Source organism: Mastigoproctus giganteus, chromosome 4 (assembly GCF_048544385.1).
Source record: "Mastigoproctus giganteus isolate SK-2022 chromosome 4, ASM4854438v1, whole genome shotgun sequence".
In the NCBI taxonomy this organism is placed as follows: Eukaryota; Metazoa; Arthropoda; class Arachnida; order Uropygi; family Thelyphonidae; genus Mastigoproctus; species Mastigoproctus giganteus.
The window spans coordinates 147159125-147181230 of record NC_143578.1 but is presented as its reverse complement, the minus strand read 5'-3'; the positions used below and the strand labels follow the sequence as shown (position 1 = coordinate 147181230).

General features: G+C 38.1%; 1 protein-coding gene across 1 annotated transcript in view; it reads left to right on the top strand.

Annotated features, from left to right (window-relative positions):
• Nucleotides 1-22106, top strand: part of LOC150087119 (uncharacterized) — a 447878-nt gene that overhangs the window by 5635 nt on the left and 420137 nt on the right. Inside the window, exons 3-4 of the mRNA XM_090372381.1 lie at nt 7661-7954; nt 21364-21612. Of these exons, the coding sequence (XP_090228507.1) occupies nt 7661-7954; nt 21364-21612 (543 nt within the window). The remainder of the gene's footprint in view (nt 1-7660; nt 7955-21363; nt 21613-22106) is intronic.

Here is a 22106-nt window from a genome sequence, read left to right as displayed (position 1 = left end):
CCAGGGGCAAAGTTTGATGACGTTGTAGAGCAGATATCATGCTTTAAGGGCACAAGGGGTGATATTGTTGTACACGTTGGCACTAATGATATTAAGAGTAGGAGACCGGTAGAATTACTTAACAAGTACAAGACAATGCTGAAAAAAAGCCGTGAGTTAGGGTTGAATTTGAAAGTGTCTACAATTCTGCCCAGACACGATAGGAGGGAGTATATGATGAGAGCCTTGTCGATCAATTCGGGTCTGGAGAGATTGCGAAAGGCTCAAGGGGTAGAATTTTTCTCAATCTGGATTGTGCTTGTTATCAGGAGAGACTGCTTCTACAGGGATGGGATACACTTAAATTGAAAGGGTGCAAGAATATTTGCTGATGCTATCGAGGCAGAGTGTTAGGTGGGTCGGAAAACTGCTAGCTTGGGGGGGATACAAGGACTAATAGATTAGTCCGCTGGCAGAGGTAACCTTAGAGGTAACAGTAGCCGCTGCAGAGGTAAAAGTGATTCTTGCACTACTTCTATTGAAATGCAGTTGAGCAGCAGCCTGGAAAGCAAGGTAATGAGAATTTCCATGACTGTTGAAATCATAGTGGAACAAGTAAATACATGGGCTGTGTTAGGGTAACTAAGAGTAGAAACAGGTGCATGTATACTTGCATGTCCACCAATGCTAGGAGCATAGTTAATAAATTCGATGAGCTTGAAGTGATAGCCAAAACATCAGAGGCAGATATTGTTGGGATATCAGAGACATGGTGTCATACAGACATAAGCAGTGCAGAACTGAAATTTGGGAAGTACAATGTGTACAGAAAGGATAGACAGGACAGGAAGGGAGGAGGGGTTATGCTGTTAGTTAAAAAACCCATAAAATCTAAGGAAGTACATCCAGTTGATGTTGGTGGACTCGTGCAATGTAGAATCTGATTGGTGTGACATAAGCACTGGGAAAGTAAAAATGAGATTAGGTGTGTGTTATAGGCCTAATGAATCTGATGAGTATAATGAGCAATTGTGCAGAGAAATAGTGTGGGCCAGTATACTAGAGTGTCTTATAATGGGGGATTTTAATTTCCCGCTTATTGACTGGAATTTGTGGGTTAGTTACACACCGACAAAGGCTTCCGTTGCCGAGTGGGCAGGAGCGGGAGTGCAGTAGCACACGCTCTTTGAGTAGACCGGGGTTCAAGCCCCTGACTGCCGAATACAGTCGATCTGCCAACCCGCACTAGACCAGCGGGGCAGATTATGGCCCATTTCCCTCAGCATGAATTGTTGAGGAGGCTTCCATCCTGCAGCGGGTTGATAACGGCTGCACTTTACTTTTTTACTTTTACAGTCTGCGCGGGTTGCACTGTGGTATCGTCACCGTCCTCCCCACACCGGGTGGAAAAGGCCTGGGTTCGAATCCCGTCGATGACGCGAGGAACTTTAATGGGCTTTTTTCACTCCATGGCTGAGTTAGTCGGTCTCAAGCGTAGATAGCAAGGTTTTTCTCCCCAGTAACTGGGGTTTTTTCGTCTAGCAAAACAGGCAAATCGACCATAGAAAATACGCAATTTACAGACACAAGTACGGGTTAATGTATTTAATTACGGGCAACCCTAAAATAATAATTTTTTTTTTTACTTTACACACCCACTAGCAAGGCTTTTGTAGGTTTATTGGATGATTGTTTTCAACAGCAGCATGTTCGGCAGGCAACTAGAGGGAGTAATACTCTTGATATGATTATTAGTAGGGATTCTTCATGCATCAAGAATCTGCAGATAAAGGAATCAGTAGGTGGTAGTGATCACAGTGTGCTAAAGTGTTATTTACTCAAAGAGGTAACTACCATCAATGGTAAAATAAAGGGAAGGGTGTTTGGTTTCGTAAAGGTGACTACGGCGGTCTGAGACAGTATTTAAATTCTGTTCGGTGGAACCAACTGATGATGTTACCAACAGCAAATTCAAAATGAGAAGCATTCAAAGAATTAATCTTTGAAGCTACTAGGCTTTTCATACCAACAAAGAAATATTGTTCAAGATTTAGGCCTGAATGGATGTCAGATGAACTAATGAGACATATGACAGAGACGAAAAATGCATGGGATACATATAAATTAACATGGGACACAAAAGCCTTTGATAGATAAGCTGGTCTCTAACCAAGTTACAAAGGAGGTTAGGCAGGCGAAGGCAGATTTCTTTGCAGCCTTTGCCAAAGATTTCTTTGGCAAAGGATGCAAAGAAAAACAGCAAAGAGTTCTTTACTTATGTAAATTCTAGATCCACTGGATATCGATGGTTCAACTGTTGATGATCCTGCTCAGGTAGCTAACAAACTAAATGAATATTTTGCATCGACATTCACACATGAGGAGTTATTCAGGGAGGGGAATGCCGGAGGTGTATTCAACTCTGGCAGTAAGCTAGATAATCTTGTAATAATCTTTTAAGTGGAGGAGAAATTGTTGAAGATAAACACAAGAAAGGCACCTGGGCTGGATGGAATCTATCCAGTTATATTAAAGGAGGCGGCAAAGGAAGTAAGCAAACCTTTAGCCATAATTATGAGAGCTTCCCTGGACTCAGGGGTGGTACCCATGGACTGGAGATGTGCAAATGTGACCCCAATCCATAAAGAAGGATCAAAGGGAGACACAGGTAATTACAAACCTGTTAGTTTAACTTCTGTTCCAGGAAAATTAATGGAGGCACTGGTTAAAGAAGCACTCAGGATCATCTAAACAAGACTTCAGTTATAGCTCAGACACATCATGGTCTTGTTAAGGGAAAGTCTTGCCTGACCAATTTGATTGGATACTATGATGTGGTCAGAAATGAACTGGATGCAGGGATAACTTTGATATCATATATTTGGATCTTGGAAAGGCTTTTGATACAGTTGCACATGGAAGACATGCTGCACAAATTGGAGCAGTGTGGCACTGGAGGCAAATTGCTGAGTGGAAGATGACAGAGTGGTAATCAATGGACACTGCTCATCGTGGACTAATGTTATTAGTGGAGTCCCTCAGGGTTCTGAATTGAGTCCATTGTTGTTTTCTGTATAATATAAATGATATTGACGATGGTATATCAAGCTTAATGTCTAAGTTTGCAGACGATACGAATGTTGGCAGGGTTGTTAAGGACACTAATGACAGTACGCTGCCGCAACAGGATCTAGAAAAGTTGAGCACATGCGCTTAGAGGTGGCAAATGAAGTTTAACATTGACAAATGTAAAGTACTACATATGGGAAGCAGCAACCCTGTGACGTATCAACTCTGTGGTACAACACTGACAGTGGTAGAGAACGAAAAGGACCTAGGGGTAATTGTGCAGGCAGATATTAAGTTTTCTGAGCAGTGCAGACGGTTTGCAAGAGTAGCTCATAGTGTCTTGTCCGTGATATACAGGAATTTTTCTAGCAGGGATAAGGAGGTGATTATCCCATTATATAAGGCAATTGTCAGGCCACACCTTGAGTACTGTATAAATGAGTCCTACAGGTCTGTAGGCCTCATTTTAAGAAGGATGTAGAGTTGTTGGAACAAGTACAGTGAAGGGAAAGAAGATTAGTGTGTGGAACAAAGGGTTGCTCTTACGAAGAAAGGCTTAAATTTTTCAAATTACAGTGTCTGGAGACTAGGCACCTGCGACGTGATCTGATTGAGGTGTATAAAGCTTTGAATGGTTTGAGCATGTTAAATGCTGACGGAGTTCTTCCTCTAGCTCAGAATAATCATTTGAGAGTGCATAAATTCAAATTGAGGAAAGACAGATGTATGATATATGTGCGGAAGGTTGCCTTTATCCAGCGGGTGGTTGGTTGGTGAAACAGACTTCCATCTTTTGTTGTGGAAGTTGATAGCCTAAATAAATTTAAGGCTGAGCTGGACAGGTACCTGGAACATTTGATTTTTTGATTTGATTTGGTAGTTGTTGGCGCATCGGCTTCTGTGGTCATATTGCACCTCCCAAGGTTTTTGCAGTACTTTGATCCAAGCCCGAGGCGAGAATCGAACCCGCGACCTTTGGGTTGCCGGGCAGGTACTTTACCCACTCGGCTAGCCCGGTCGGCCTGGTACCTGGAACGAACGGAGGGATGAAATGGGAGCGTGTTTTTTTTTTTTTTTTTTTTTTGACTGATGCTGCATAAGCTTGCTTTATTGCCTCATGTGCTTCTACTAATGCTAATGATCAACAAATGAAACAGCTCACCTTAGGAAATCATGTTGTAGGAACTTGTGACACCTTGGAATTACAGTTTCCGTATGATTTATCAGGAGGATCAATCCATGAAGCATGGATCATTCAAGAAAATGTTATAGGAGCTTTCACGGCATGATTGAAATATTTTTTCAATGCGATGTTACATGGTTCACCTTTTATGGAAGAAATAGTCACCTGCTTGCTACTGAAGAGGATATTGGTTTTCACCTGCTACTGAAGAGGATATTGGTTTTCACCTGCTACTGAAGAGGATATTGGTTTTCACCTGCTACTGAAGAGGATATTGGTTTTCACCTGCTACTGAAGAGGATATTGGTTTTCACCTGCATAAAGGATACAATAGTAGATGCGAGTTTTATATGTATGTCACGCGTGGTAAAATGACCTCTTCCAGTTTAATTGCCGCAGCTGACAAAAACATTCTACATGTATCAGTTTGAATCACGAAAAAAACTTTAATGTGCTACATTCGTTTCACTCAAGAAAATTTGATGTGCCATGGAAGTACTCAGCTAATTTTATGCGCATTGTTCTTGCTCCATTTGCAGCAGAACTTGCCGTCTCTTGAAAACTTTTTTGCAAAGCACCAAAGTCTGCCCTTCTCTTCAGTAGAAGGACCTCACATCCAGAAATCAGTGTTTGCATGCTGTGTGCTACATGAATCAATTCCTCTCATCGATCCTGCTATTCGAAGCACCTTATATAGAAGATGTACCCAGCCTTCTCTTTCTCCACAAGTACACGATGAACGTGCTGAAATATCTAAATCATTTAATTTTACAAAGAAGGACCCATGTCCTGTAAGCAGAAACTTTGAATATAGATTTGGTTGAAACCAACTTGGCATACCCTTCCCATACTGTTTGATGCTTGGAAGAAACTTTTTGGTTATTAAACCCTTGGTGCAGTTGTCCATCTGTTTTGTCACTGATCAATAAGAAGAATCAACAATCGTTTCTTCTCCTCATTATAACCCTCGTCACAACGAATTTAAATTGATATCCGCTCGTATGGCTGTCTATGCCGCAGATAGAAGCACATTGATTTGAATACTAAGATCAGATTCAGCGGCAGCCATCCTGATATCACTGCAAGGTCTCATTTTCTTAGTATGGCTTGTAAGCCATACTAAGTTGTAACAACATTGTCTGTTGAATTGAAAATATTCTCCTAACATTTGCCTTTTGCAATGCATAATCCAGCCAGTCATGTGCATCATAGCTGCAGTTGGCAAGAAGATACACTCATAAAATAGATATATTTGATAGTTTTTACACACTGTAGGCTCACTCCATCTATCCGACATTGTGGATTTCTCGTAATAGACAGATATCCTTGTAACAACACAATTTTGCTCATTTCTGTTAAGATCACAAGTGTGTGCAATTTGCACCAGGTACTCAGCTCCGACAAAATAAAGTGTGATCGTTCCTCTAATTGGAGCCTCGAGCCACCGACCACCAGCAAAACTAAATCATCAACATACGCGATCTTAACAACGTTGTTATAGCCCAAGTTTTAACCAATTGTTTAGGACTAAATTCCACATTAATGGGCCAGGGACTGACCCTTGTGGGCAGCCTCTTACAACTTGTCTAGTAATACTTCCACATGCTGATTTAGCTGTAATTGTTCTGTCACAGAAGTAATCTCTTATTATAGAGTAGATTTGTGGTGTACATTTGCTTGACGTAATACCATAAGAACACTGTGACAGTCTGTGCTATCAAATGCCCCAGCGAAATCTACAAAGATACCTAGACAATATTTTGATCTGCATTGGTGTACAGATTCCACCAACTTTCCCAATGCATCATCAGTCCCTTTCCCTGCTGTAAACCCATATTGGTTTTCAGACCACTCACAGTTTCCTTTAACGTACTCCGTAATTCTACCTGCTAGCAATCTTTCATAAACTCTTCCGAGTCCGTTCAATAATGCAATTGGACGATATGAAGCTGCCCTTTCTTTCGGTTTCAATGGCGATTTCAGCAGAAGTTTTAAAAGTGGTTCCTTCCATGGTGGTGAAAATACTTCATCTCTAAAACATGCGTTAAAAGTGCTTAGCAGGTGCTCTGGTATCAATTTCAGACTCCATTTTATGACCTCTCCTCGCTGGAGGGAATACGGAGGAGGGCAACTAGTGGAAGAAAGGGTTGCTCTTACCAAGAAAGGCTTATGTTCTACAAATTGCGGCGTCTGGAGATTTATGCACCTGCAAGGTGATGTGATTGAGGGTGATTGAGGTGTATAAGGTTCTTTGAATGGTTTGAGTAGGCTCAATGCTGATGGGAGTTTTCCTCTTACTCAGATTGTGCATTCGAGGTACATAAATTCAAATTGAGGAAGGACAGTTATACAATGGATGTATGGAAGTTTGCCTTTAGCCAGCGGGTGTTTCATTGCTGGAACAAATTTCCATCTGTCGTGGAAGTTGGCAGGTTAAATAAATTCAAGTAAGAACTAGAAAAACTGTTGGAGTTAATGGCTGGGTGAATTGGGAACGTTTTTTTTTTTGGCTGTTGCTGTATAAGCTTACTTTCTTGCATCGTATGCCTCTACTAACGTGAATGCTAATGCTTTAGGAAATGTTATAGGTTGCCTAGACATTGAAGAATTATTATTATTATCTTTTTAAATGTAATTTTGAAGTTTTAGTTGCGTTGTACTGGTTATTTTTTGTTGTTTTCAATTTTAACTCAAACCGCATCATTTCCTCCTAACATATCATTTTCAGAGTGGGCTTGAACCGTGCGGAGTACAGGCACTCCGCACGGTTCTAAACAGCAAAAGAGAGATCAGTCTTGTAATACTCTGATCTCAATCTTGCCATCTCTGCTTCTGAAGGAAAACAAATTCAAAAGTAACTGTTGTCATCAGTTACCATGGCATATGTGACACGAATATGGACATGGAAGATCAAGCCAATCAAGATAAAAGAATACTAGGGAATTGTACAAACGAGAGATGGACAATATCTCGTTTGTATAATAATTTTGTTTTAAACAAAATTAAAAAAAAGAAAAGAAAACCGTTATTTCTTAAATGTAATTTTGAAGTTTTAGTTGCGTTGTGCTGGTTATTTTTTATTTTTTTCAATTTTTCCCTTCCTGCTCTAGGCACTGGCTCCAAGAAACATTTAGTTTCACCTTCCTCTGCTAAATTCAGATAATTTAGCATAAACATTTGACAACCAACCAGTAAGGCTCCATGATAAACAAAAATTATTTTTCCCTTTACCAGTCGATTTAACACTAAGCTTGCAGTCAAATTTCTGGTCTCTAAAAATAAAAATTCTGTATTAGAGATTTCTATTGATATCATGAAAGTTAATTTTTATATGCTATATTTATTTAATTAATTATGATAAGTTTCATGTACATGTATTTTATGTATGTTGTAATTAGATAATTGCTTTTTCCTTGATTTTTCTTTTAGTTACAAAGCCGATGTTTGAGAGCTTATGTGGAAACAAACAGTGGGCGTTTGACAGGAAACTGGACGTTGCATTAGAAGGGTTTATGAAAAAGGAGTTATCTAACATACGAACACGCGAGGAATGCGAAAAAGTTTGTTTGCTAGAGAAAAATTTTACTTGTCAATCAGCGGCCTATAGTGAATTGAAAATGTCTTGTCGTTTGAGCAATGAAAGTTGCAGAACGAAGCCCAATGCCTGCCGAAGAATTCCTGATAGTGCAATACACTATTTAGAGAATCAATGCGCCACCCGTGGTAAGTGTACTTAAAAAAGTATTCCTGTATAGGTGTTAGAAAACTTACAATAGTAGGTATTAGAAAACTTACAATAGTTACATTAAAACAAAATGTTTTAATGACCTATTTAATGTTTTAATGACCTATCAGATGTGCCATAAGATGAAAATCATAATACTTCTCTCAATACATTAGACCTTTTCTTAGCTGTAGTTGTTCAAATGGATGATAATGCAGGCTATGAAATAAATGTGAAGAAAGACAGTGTGCCTTCACAAAAATATGTTTAATAATGGGTGACTAGTATTTCTTTGAGCGTTTTAATTTTACAAGTAAAGGCTGGGCTGCCATTAGTGGGAACATTGAAATTTAGAAAATCCTTTAAGAAAAAACAAAAAATAGAAAAAGATAAATAAATAAAATTCAAAAATGAATTATTACAGGATGAAAGATTAGTAATCGATAAAGGAATCTATACAGAAAAAGATTGAGTGAATATTTAGAATTAAGAGAAATAGAATATGAAAATTAGTCCACAGAATCAAAAATGTAAAGTATTGAAAATTCTATAAAAAATTAGCATATGAAAATTAGGAGAACGAAATAAATAAAAAAAAAATCGACACCGTTGTATAGAGAAGTAACAGACATGGCTAAGATCAAAGCAAAAGCATTTCTGAAATATTTATCAAATAAAAAAAAACAGAGATGCACAAATATACCAAAAAAATAAGTAGATTCGAAATAGAACCAATGAGAAGATAAGAAACCAGATTATGTAGGTTTTCCATGAATTAGACCATGAATTATGTGGAGCAAAAAAAAAAAAAAAAAAAAATTAATTTCCGCATAAAATAGAATCAATGAAAATAAATAAATATATATGTTAAAATTAATATATTTTAACAGATTTGGTTACATGGATGAATTATTTAAAAAACAGAAGGAAGGGCAGCGAGTATTAAAATACAAGGTCAGTGAAGAGGACGTAGAATTTAATGTGGAAGGAATTAACGGAATGATATTGAATACACTAATTACTCCGTTCTAAAAGTTTCTGAAAAAAGTCAGCGATGGCGTCCAAAGAAATTATGTTTAGTTCAGCTGTTATGTTTTTCTTTATGCTCTCAACATTCTGAAATCGCTTTCCTTTGAGGGCAGTTTTCACCTTGGGAAAGAGGAAGCAGTCCGCTAGTGCTAGAAGAGTAGGGCAGAAAGTTGATCTGTACAGTGCCACGTTTCGTCAAAAATGTCTTCACAACAAATGCGGAATGGGTAGGGGTATGGTCGTGCAACAAGAACCAGTTGCTTGTCTCTCGAAATTTCAGTAGACTTTGAAGCACCTGTGCCCAGAACGTAGCATTGATATATAAAATAAAAAAAAAAAATAAAAATAAAATAAAATACTATATACAATTAAACTGAATTGAATTTAAATATCAATCAATAAATATATGGCAAAATAAATTATTGGCATAAAAGGAATAAAAGCGATGAAACGCATAACAAGGAGCTTTCAAGCCGATGTGCCTCTCTGTCAACGAGATCTAAACAGCAAATCCTAACTTTATACAGAGGTACCCCAAGAACGTTATCCAATATGTAAAAAAATAGTTAACCAAGAAAAGTGAAGAAATACGGAATGAATATTAACACTAATAAAACGAAGATTACGATGATAACCTTTGTTTGATGAACAAGTCAAAACAATTTCACTTTAAAATTGATGGTGAAAAATATAGAGCAAGTTACAAAATTTAAATATCTAGGCCAGATTATAACACCAGATGCATCTTGCTACAAGGAAATCGGTTCAATAATAGCAATGAAAAAACAAGCATTTATAGGTAAAATCTCTTTACTAAGCCAAAGAGATATATCACTAGATCTAAGAAAAGGAATTATGAAAACATACATTTGGTCAAGTGTATGTTTTCATACACTTGACCAAATGTCAAAAAACACTAAACAAAACCAAGTATTGAGCAGAGACATGAACACTGAATAAAACCAAATTGAAAAAAACTAGAAGCGCTTGAAATGTGGTGCTGGTGGAGAATGGAAAAGACTAGCTGGACAGAAAAAGAAGAGTAATAACGTAGTTTTACAACACGTAGGAGGGGAAAGAGAATTGCTAAGAAGAATTAGAAGACAACGGCTACAATGGATCGGACACACCATGAGGCATAAAGGGATGTTACTGAACGTGCTAGAGGGCAATATATCAGAAAAAAGAAAGCAAGGAAGACCAAGAAACACCATCATAAATACAATTCTAAAGGAACCTGGGCTCGGAGCTATGCAGAAGTGAAACACAAAGTACAGTGGCGGACAAAAAACTGCATCACTTGTTAATTTTGGAAATGATGTGTTTTCCACTGCATTGTGGGTTTCAGAAATGTTCGAAATGCATTTGTTAGATCGGATATATATCTCTGTGAATGAAACCCAATAAAAAGACTCCATCTGATATACCTAATTGCCATAAATATCTTCCCAAAGGGTAAAATGCGTAATTAATGGAAATATGAGAAATCATGCAAATGGCAATCATGACAACTAAACATACATTCTATTGCATTTACGTGTACACACTGAAATGACAAGTTTACATAATAATATTATGTACTGTAAATCAGAAAAATAAGTCCTCAATATTTTGTTGTTCCTCCTCCTCGAGCTGCAATTACAGCCTTGCAACGATCTGGCCTAGAGTTAATCAACTTCTAGATATACGGTTGCCCAATTTCATCGTACCATATCCTTACAGCTGAATCTCTTGCAGCTGAATCTTACTTTTTGGCTTCTTCTGAGCAATTTTGGATGACATTATGTACCAGCAATTTCAATAGAGTTCAAATGTGACTGTTGCCGGGTCAGTCAAACACTGTAATGCTAACATTTCTAAGGTATGAGTGCACCTTAAGGGAGAAAAAGGAGGGAAACATAGGTGTAAGTATTTTAAGCCTTGTGAAACAAGAAGACATTCATTAAATTCATTTCATCATTAAATCTAAATAACATAAAACTTACCAATTTTACTGTGGCAAGGTGCTAAGTCCTGTTGAAAAATGCAGTTTTGGATGTCTGTGTGGTGATCCCTAATAACAGGTTTCAGGCACTCCTCAAAGATAGCAATGTAGGTTTCTGCATTCACCGTTCCATTAATAAACTCAATTCGCCCCACCACTTTGCTTGTTATGCATCCCCAGACCATCTGACCAGTGGGGAACTTTACAGTCGGTGTTATGCAGTCAGGATAGTATACCTCCGATATTCGTCTTCTGACATATTGCTTCCCATCCGAGCCACGCAGGTTGAATTTCGATTCGTCAGAAAAGATGACAATGACCCATTGTTCTTTTGTCCATAAAACATGGTTTTTAGCCCAAAAAACAAGTCGCCTCTTCCTCATTTGTTGGGTCAACAAAGGCTTCTTCTTGGGCTGATAGGAATGCAGATCACATTCCGAAAGCCGTCTTTGGATAGTTCGCGCACTTGTTTGAACACCAGAGGCCATTTCAAAGTCCAGTTTTAGATCAGGAGGGCTATAATGGCGATTACTAAGGCATAGCTGTTTCAAATATCGAACTTGGGAAGGCGTAGTGACTCTCTTACGGCCTGATTCAGGACTTCTCTTCACATCACCGGTTTGATGCTTTAATTTCAGCACGAGGGATACTGTTGGCAGGTGGCCACAAAGTGTGGCTCTTGCTCTGTCCCCTTCCGGGGACAGAGCAAGAGCTACACTTTTTTTTTTCTTGGTGTCAACTGAATATATGGAGTCATGCTTCTACCTCCGCAAAACAGGACACTAATGAGCGTGTATACCCTCAAACGCCGTATTTATAGAAACAGCTGATGCAATACCTTGCAATTACTGCCTTGCAAATACTGTCGGATGCAATAGAAGCGTTATCTTCGCAATACCTTTGCTTTGCGACAAACAAAACGACTGTAATCAAACAATATCTCATACGTTTCACTCAAATGCTACTTTTTTTAAGGCGATGCAGTTCCTTTGTCCGCTACTGTAGCACAAGCCCGAACACTGAAGAAGAAGTCAGAGAGGCATAGCCTTGTGCATTTGCTAACATCATTTCTTAACATAAATTTTAAGATTATACATATTATAATTTCAAATTTATAGATTATTTGCTAGTGTTATTTTTTAACTTAAAAATTTTAAAAGCTAGAACTATGCTCATTGAAAGCCATATTTATGCAAATATCCTTAGATTCAGGGATATTTTGTGGGTTGGAGATGTGAAAATTACTCTCCTACCAATTCGAAAAGGGGATGTCCAAGGGTGACAGTAATTACAGACCTGTTAGCTTATTTTCTGTTACATGGAAAATAATGGCGTCACTGGTTAAAGAAGTAATGCAGGACTATTTAGAAAGCAGTGCAGTTATATAGTAGTGTGCAAAACGTAAGGACCAACACTATTTCTAAAAGTTACAACCACAAAATCTTTACTTAAGGTACTCTTAACTGATGAGAGTAGATTCAGTCTCAGCAGCGATTCTGGACGTCAGCTAATCTGGCGAGAGGTTGGCACACGGTATCACCCCGCAAACATCACTGAAAGGGATCGATATGGCTGTCGAGGTGTTCTCGTCTGGGGAGGAATTATCATGGATGGACGTACACAACTCCAGATACTGGAAGGCGGTACTGTAATCGGTGCACGCTACTGTACTGAGGTAATTCTTCCCCATGTGCGTCTGTTCCGAGGTACCATCGGCCACGAGTTCATGTTTATGGATGATAACGCCACACCCCATCGCACTGCAGCTGTTGATATGCTTTTGGAAAGTGAGGACATTGTTCGTATGGATTGGCCTGCCCGTTCTTCCAATATAAATCCCATTGAGCACAAAACAGACGATCTGGGGAAACGCCTAGCAGCATGTTCACACCCATCAGAAAAATGTTCACCGGCTGAAGATGGCGCTGACAGAGGAATGGACGGTGCAAAGCCTGCATCGACATTAGGGGTGGCCATATTTCCTACTGAGGACTACCTCTTCCCTTTGTCCCAGCCCCGGGGGCGACGCTTGGGCAATTGTTGAAATTTACTGTATAGTAAAGTGCTAAACACTCGTGTGAGATCACTTGTGTATTTATTGTCAGAGGCTGAAAGCTAGCGCCCAGGCTCACACCTCCTCGTGGCCCGGGGTGGGCAGGTAGGGGTGAATCCCCTGCCTGGCCAAGTTGAGCCAGAAAAAGGGGAAGAGGTTCTTGTTAATTTGTTTAGTTTGACTCAAGAGGAGGCTTTTTGAATTTTTCTCCTCTTGAGGTGTATAAGAGCATTTCCGTGCCCTTATTTTTTGGCAGTCAAGTGAGCATTTCCGTGCTTTCGAGCAGTGGAATTTGCCTTGGTAAAGGCACTAACATTGTTAAGTGGACTGGCCTCTGGGAAATTCGTCTGTTTAACTTGGGCGAAGCGATTTTAGACACACTTATTTGAATAGATTTTCTAAGTGTAATTTTAATTTTCCATTTTGGCAACTGGATTAACGGCTCTCTGTTCGCTTACAACTTGTGTATATATTGTAAATATTTACTGATTATCCTTTTTGATTTTCAGTTTTTAGTTGTAAATAGAACAGTTTTATTATATATATTAAAATGTCTTCATCAAGTGAAGAAGACTTAATATCTATGGAAGACAAGGAATTGCTGACAGTCGTGAGTGACATGACAGAGATGAAAAGCACGAGATAGGAATGGATGTGTTGTCACAGGCCCAAGAACTGACAGAATTAGATCTTTTTTGTGGAAAGACGTTGCAAAGAACCCCAGTTAAGACTAGGTCATCATCGTTACCAGAGACGGTGCAGGAAACGCAAAAACATTCTAAAAAGAAAATGAAAACGAAAAAAGCTCATGAAAGGATAGAACTAAGTGAAGGTGAGAAAAGAAAGAAAAGAAAGCGTAAAGAAGAAAGCACTGGGGATAAATTAGAAACAGAAAGTTTTGATTATATTCGAAATGTAAGAGAAGAGTTACAGACGTATCTGTGGGATGCACAGAGTAAAATTCCACATGCTGCTTTACGAATTATATTGGACAAGTGGGATAAACTGGAAAAGAAAGCACAGGAAGTGTATCCGAAAAATACTATTTTAAAGGACAGATTGAAAAATAAAGAAAAACAAGATAAACAAAGTTACTCTTCTGTAGTTAAAAGCAATATTCAAGACGCTGTGCCAAAGATAATGATTATTAAAGCGGCGACAGAAAAGTATAAAACAAGTGAAGAAATAAAAACAGATATCTTAAACCAGGTTAGACCGATGTTGTCAAATGTAAAAGTCAGGAATTTAAAACCTATAAGAGATAGGTGTGTGCTTGTGGAAGCGGAAACAAACGATGATCTTGCAAAATTAAAAGCGTGCTCCAAGATTTAGGACTTGGGTCTGAAATATATAATTCCAAGGCCGATACATCCAAAAATAGTTCTTTTTGATGTTGAACAAGAAATAGAAAAGGATGAACTTATGCAACAACTATGGTATAAAAACTTTAAAGAATGTAATATTAGTGAAGTTGAGTTTAAGAGTTGTGTTTAAATTCTTACTGTCAATAAGAATAAAAATACACAGTTAAATAACTGGGTTTTGCAGATAACACCAAAACTGTGGAAAACGTTTAAAGATAAGAGTAGGTTGTTCATCAGATGGATGGCACATAGATATAAGGAAATTTACTCTGTAACTCAATGTTATAGATGTCTAGCTTATGGCCACGTTGCGAAATATTGCAAAAGAGATGCAAGGTGTGGTCATTGTTCAAAAGGACACGTATATAAAGATTGTCCAGATCGTGGATCATTGCCTATATGTTGTAGTTGTAAAGGTAAAAATGAAAATGCTGCTCATGCAGCTGTGGATAAGAAATGCCCAGAGTATAAAAAAGCTATGGAAATTTATAAAAAGAAAATTGTCTATGGGTAAAGTTTCAAAATTACTGCAACTTAATGCACAAAAGGCTAAAGCCGTTGCTCTACAGGTAAACAAAATTATATAGGAGAAAGAAGTTTCCGTTGCTCTCTTGCAGGAGCCATACGTGCTAAATGGGAAAGTAAACAGGGTACCCATTAAGGTATAGGACAATCTCTTGTGGAAAAAATCCAAAGACCGCAATTGTAGTTAAAGAAAAGGATATTGTGGTTACTAAGGTTTTGGTTTTAAGTAATGAAAATTACTTGTGTTGTGAATTACAAGGGAGTTTTGGAAAATTATATGTTGTTACTATATATTGTCAACCATCTTGGTATAGAAGAATATTTATATTGTCAACCGTTGGTATAGAAGAATATCTTGAATATCTTGATAAAATGTATAGCATGATTGGTTCTTGCAAGGTGATTGTAGCAATGGATTCTAATGCCTGTTCTCCGCTCTGGGGTGGCGAAGTATCCGATGATAGAGGTCACCTGCTAGAGGAGTTCTTGGCTACCTCAGTTATGGAAGTGCTAAATACTGCTGGTCATGTTCCGACTTATTCCACGGTTCATGGGCAGTCATTTATAGATTTGACTATGGCAACTAATTCAATTGTGGGAAAAATCAAAGACTTGCAAGTCCATGAAAACTCCACAACCAGTGATCACAATTGCATCTCTTTTGAGTATAATAATGATGATTGTATAAGAATACATTATAATGATATGGATAGATATCTTGATAAAAGTGCAGCGTGGCCTACGTTTGATGAGGTATTTCTGAATTGTGTTCATGAAATAGACTGGGATAATATGACATCTAGTCAATATTAAGTCAGTATTAAGTCATCTAGTCTGTGATATTAAATAAGGCTTGTGCCGAAAGTATGAAAATGAGACAAAGTGTAAATAGAAAAGTGTTTTGGTGGAATGCAGAACTAGCCAGTTTAAGGAAATTAACTTTTGACAGTAGAAGAAAATTTCAGCAAGTTAGAAGATGTGGTGATGTAGAATTATGTGCTGTATATAAAGAACTGTATAAGAATAATAGGAAAAGTTATGTCAAGGCTGTCAGCAAAACCAAAGAGTCAATGTGGAAAAAGTATGTAAGCGAACAGGGAACCAGAGATCCCTGGAATTCTATATTTAGAATTATTACTAACAAAAAGGATTTTTCAGAGATTACCTGTACTATTGGTGAAGGGTGTGCGCAAATGCTTAATTGGGAGGATTCTGTGGGCAAAATATTGGAGGATCTCTTTCCGGAAGATGATGAATATGATCTAAGACTAAATAGAAATCAGATAGGTGAAGTTACACAAGAAGAAAAATTTTCATATTATGAAATAGAACAAGCAGTATTTCATAAATGCCTGGAGGAGGGTGCTTTTCCGGCGGAGTGGAAAAGTGCTCGTATTAAGGTATTAATTAAAGGTTTAGATAGGATGCTAAATGAAACTAAGTAGTACAGGCCTATAGCTCTTTTATCAGTTATTGGAAAAACGTATGAAAGGATCTGCATTAATCGTCTAATGATGAAGGAAGAATATAAAAATATGACTTCAGTCAGCCAATATGGTTTTAAAAAAGGAATTTCGACTGAAGACGCTATTTATAAAATGATGCAGACTGTAGAAATGAGCTATGAAAGGTACGTGCTAGGAATCTTTGTGGATTTTAGGGGAGCATTTGACCATCTTTGCTGGAGGAGCATCCTGTCTAGGATTAAGAAAATAGGTAATACTACTTTATACTATGTTTTTGAAGATTATTTTTGGGATAGAGAAGTAGTTGTTAGAAATAAATATAAATATAATATAAAAAGAATTACTAGAGGTTGTCCTCAAGGTTCGGTGATTGGCCCCTTTACTTGGAATATGATGTTCGATGAATATTTAAACTCGGAATTATCTGGTGTAACAAGAATTGCATACGCAGACGATTTAGTTATTTTAATTCAAGGGAATACTAGATCATATTTAGAGAGTAAGGCAGAGGAAGTCTTAATGGAATTGGATAAGTGGACAACAGAACATAAGCTCCAGATTTCAAAAGAAAAAACTGTCCAGATGCTGTTAAAGGGTAGATTGAGCAGGAATAGAGCTCCCAATGTAAGGCTAAACCGCCGATATGCCAGAATGACAAAGAATTTGGGTTCAATGATTGAGGAACGTCTGTTTTATACAGAACATGTTAAATATCTAAATACTAAGATAAGAACTCTGTATGCCAAGCTCCGGCGGGTAATTAGGAAAGAATGAGGCATTAAGGGTAGAGCCCTCAATGCATTATATGAATGTCTATTTGTACCAATAATATGTTATGGTGCTGGAGCTTGGGTGCAGAGAGTAGATAAAGTAATTATTCAAAAATACCTGACACAGGCTCAAAGGTTTGCTTTGTTAGGGGTCACGAGGGCATGTCGGACAGTGTCCACGGATGCCTTGCAGGTGGTATCAGGAAGAATGCCTGTACAGTATGAAATCTTAATAGCAGGTCTGGTATATTGTACTAAACGAAATATAAGGAAAACTGTTCTCGGCATAAGTGCATGTCCGGAGGTGAATAAGGAATATTCTAAAGAAGATGTAAAATTAGAGAAGAAAAGGTTTTTGGAAGAAATAAAAGTAAAGTGGCAAGAAAACTGGGAGAAGTCCGATAAAGGAAGGCAGACATTTTTATTTCTACCAAAAATTGACATAGTTGATCCAAAAAAGAAAGTCTGGTTGCAATTTGGATTAGAAGTAATGTTTTTAATGACAGGGCATGGTTTAGCTCCGAAACTATGTCAGCTTGGTCTTAGAGATACTGGACTGTGCTTATGCGGGGAATATGAGACTTCTGAGAATGTGATGTTAAATTGTAGCTTATATGATGATATAAGAAATGAATTAGAACTCTCTATTGGCTTCCTGGAGAGAGAGATCCTCCATATTATGTTCAGTGATAAACGCTTTTTTACTTACTTTAATAATTTTGTCAAAAAGGTTTTCACAAGAAGGAAAGGATTATGTTAGATAGTGGTGGCACGTCTCCCAGTGGCATTGATGGAAACTCGTGCCATTAAAATTGATGGAATTAATTCTATATGAATTTTTCTTGCACGAGGCAAAGTGTCAAGTGATACTTATAGTTATATGTTTTTCGTTCGTTCTTTAAATTAACAAAATTAGAATTCAAGTTAAGACTTAATTTCCCATTTTAGAAATTAGCCACGGATGGGCTTCGGCCCAGGTAGTGGATTCTATAATGGAGGCCATAATGGATTCCCTTTGTCCCATCTTTGGCAGTGATGCATCTGTATCATAGCAGCCAGCGCTATGTTGCCATTTTTGAATAATGGCAACATAGCGGTATTGTTTCCTTCATCATTTCTGTACCTCACGAAGTTCCTTTGGTATGCTTTTCCCATATCCAGGCCATTCCTATGAGAAGCTACAGGTGAAAACCTGACTGGTTCTTAAATTTTGCATACCAGTGTACTTCATTCGCAGCATAGATTTGTGGGGACATCTTGTCGACCAATATGATTGAATACTACTATAACCAAGGAACTGGAAGCAAAAAATAATTTATTATTAGCCATATAGTGCGAGGAAGCTTGAAACTTATGCTGCACCAGCCAAAAGAAATTTCCGACTAAGCCTGAGAGAGAGAGAGAGAGAGAGAGAGAGAGAGAGAGAGTAAGTAATCACCAAGAAAGAGAAGAATGATGATAACCAGCTCAGGGCGTGCCATGATCATGCTCAGCAGTTTGAGTTCCTGGGGTTATGACATTATATACTTAGATTTCAGAAAAATTGTTGATAACGTTAGACATAAAAGGAATACTGTGGTATTAAGTGCAAGTTGCTACTTTAGATAGACGCACTGTTTAGCTGGAGCCGACAGAGAGTATGTATCAATTAGCATTGTTCTTCTCAGTCTAATCTTATTACCTGAATACCCTAGGGCCCATTGATCCTTTCTATTTCATTAATGATATTGATGAAGTGATGTCCGTCTTAATGTCTAAGTTTGCAGATGATATGAAGGTTAGCAGGCTGGCTATCCCTCTAATTAGGGTTTGCTATTGCAAAAAGGTATAAAGAAATTAGGTAGATGAATTGAGAAGTAGCAATTGAAGGTTAATATCGGCAAATGAAAGATAATTCGTAGGAGTAGTAATCACATATTACCCTACAACTGTGCGGCATCACTCAAGGTAGTGGATAATGAAAAAGGTCTTTGGTAATTTTGCAGTAAGATATGAAGTTCTTTAAGCACTGCAGACAACAATGGATTTTGCCAAAGATATACAGGAATTTTGCTAGAAGATATCACTTCATCCTATTGTATAAGGCAATGGTCAGGCCACGTCTTGAGTGCTGCATACAGAGAATGGGAAGCCTCATTTGTGGAGGGACGCTGAATCTTTTGGAACGAGTGGAAAAAAGAGCAACTTGATTAGCGAGAGTTAAAAAAGGGCTTTGTCATCAGGAAAAAGCGTCACAGTTGCCTCGAGACTAGGCACCTGTGAAGAGATCTGATGAGGTTTTTAAGGCTTTGAATGGATTGAGCAAGCTGAATGCTGGTAATTCTTCTTGAGCAAGTTTGTCTGGGCAAGAGGAAATCCTTCCTCTTGATCAGACTACACACATGAGTGAGGCATAAATTTAAACCGAGGAAGGATGGTTGCTGGATAGATATCGGAAAGTTTCCGTCGGTCAACGGATGGTCTATTTTTGTAACAAAATCTAAATCCTCTGTGGTGTATTAAAGGTGGATAGTGTGATTTGCCGATACTGTGTCAGGTTGTTTTTTTGCATCCTTTACTACAGCCTCCTCAAATCCATTACTCCCTTCCGCATAGATCCACTGTGACTAAACTCATAGCCACCACCAGCTTTATCCTCTCTGCGTTTGATTCCCAAGCAGAGCTTGCAGTCACCTATGTAGACCTTGAAGCAACTTTTGACTGTATAAACGTTCCTGCAATGGTGAAGCTACTTTCAGACCATTACCAGATCAAGGGAGACATTCTGCAGTTCCTCACGTCACTCCTTCAAAACAAAATAATCCAGCTTACTGTTCATGGGCATACGAGCGAAGTATCTCTTCAGGCCTGCCAGAGGGTGGTGTTTTATCTAGACTCTTGTTCACAGCCCTTATCTTTCCACTTGTTGAGTCCAGGTATGATATCTTATGTTATGCAGATGATATAAAGCTCCTCACACCGATTTCTCCATACGATGATCTTCTCATGATAACAGAATCAATTAATAATACACTGGCGGAAATTGAAAACTACCTCAACCAGTTCGGATTAAAAATAAACTCATAAAAATCTGAATTTATGATATTATATTTAAAGAAACGCCTTTTTATATTCAGCCCATTCTGTGTAATTCTGCAATTCCCATCGTCAATAAGCATACTGATCTCGGGGTTGTGTTTGATCCTAAACTCTGCTTCAGTTACCACATAGACAAGCTCCTCACCCTGGCAGCTTCACTCCGATGGACTGCCAAACAGCATCTACATTATATCAATGAAGTGACAACTACTAGAAAAAATATAAAAACCACTGTATACTCCGCTTTTATATGCTGCAGAGGTATGGACATCAGCTGCCACTAGCACAATCAGGCCACTTTTTTCTGCAGAGTTTTGGCTCTTAAAATGGGCCATAAACAAACATAAACTTCCTCCACAGCTAAGGACAACTGAAATGGCCAGCTTGATTCAAATTCACAGGGTCCCCACCCTGATTAGGGTGAAACGTTTTACCACGACTATCAAAATGATGGTTGGCGAGATTTCGGCACCGTCATTCTGGGACTTGTGCTCATGGAGAGCCCCTCAGCCTTCCCTCAGAGCGACTCCAACTCTATGCCCACATCTCAGTCGTCTCCACCTATCCGATAGGTTCCTGCCTTTTCAGCTACTTTCATGTGCCTAGTCCTTGGATGCTGACCTTAATAAGTTCGCTTCTGACAGGCAATACAGACGTCGCATCCTTGAATTGTACTTCCCTGTCCCTGTTCCTTCTCCTCGAAGCTCGTCTTAATGCTGCAAGCCATCAATACCACCTGATGTGAAGACGGCATACTAACTTTTCAGTATGACAGTTAGTAATGATGGACTGAACTGCTGTTCAGTGAAAAGAACGTTGCCTGTTTATATTATTATTGTATATAAAATTATTTGTTTCCGCCAATATCTTCTTTATATATTGTATTGTAAATAACTGTATGATACTTGGAGTTTTGACTTGTACTATCACATATGCATTTCCTATGCTTTATATATCAATGCTCCCTATTTATATTGTATTATTACTGTTAACCCCTGGCCTGTGGCCGTGAAGGGCAACATTACAATCCATCGAATTGTATTATCATTATTATTATTGCAATAAAGATTTCCTACTAAACATTTATGCTCGTCTTCACGATGATTGACTGCCTAATAATTCTGTTTATTATTCTGCAGTCCCTTCATCATGTCACTACGATCTGCGACACAACCTCTCCGTGGTTACTCCAGAGGTCTTACAGTTTGCGGTTTCTGCTGAAGACTGCAGAACACAATGTGATAGCGAGAGCTCCTTTAATTGTCGATCATTCCACTATACAGAAAACCGCTGCTTCTTGAGTTCAGATGATTATTCTTCTTCAAGTAATAATTTTTCCACGTTTGAAAAGCCATCAACTACTTATGGAGAGAGGAGATGTCCACTTGGTAAGTTTGGAATATTTTCTCCTTTTCTTTCTTTTATGTCGTATTTTTGCGTATAATTTTCTTCCTTCATTTTTGATAGATGAGAGATGTTAGTATTACAAATTGGAATTTGTAATACTAATCACTCTCACTAGATCATGAGAGGTGTTAGTATTACAAATTGGAATTTGTAATACTAACATCTCTCATGATCTAGTGAAATTAGGGAATTGTATACTTTATTAGGTAACCAAGATTTTGATTTAACTAATTACAGTGATTTTTTTAAAATTTCTCAATAATGGTTACATAAGTTAAGGCTTTCTTCCTTATTATTTCTGGGTAAATGCAAAGAGAAATATGTGATACCGCTGTAGCCAACTTTAAATGATTGTTGTTAATTTAATTGAATCGTGTTTACCTTGTAGAGTGTTTGTTTCCCCTACCGGAGTGCGTGGGTATACACGAGTATACACGTTTACATGAAAATTATCAGGTGTTCACGGATACGAAGT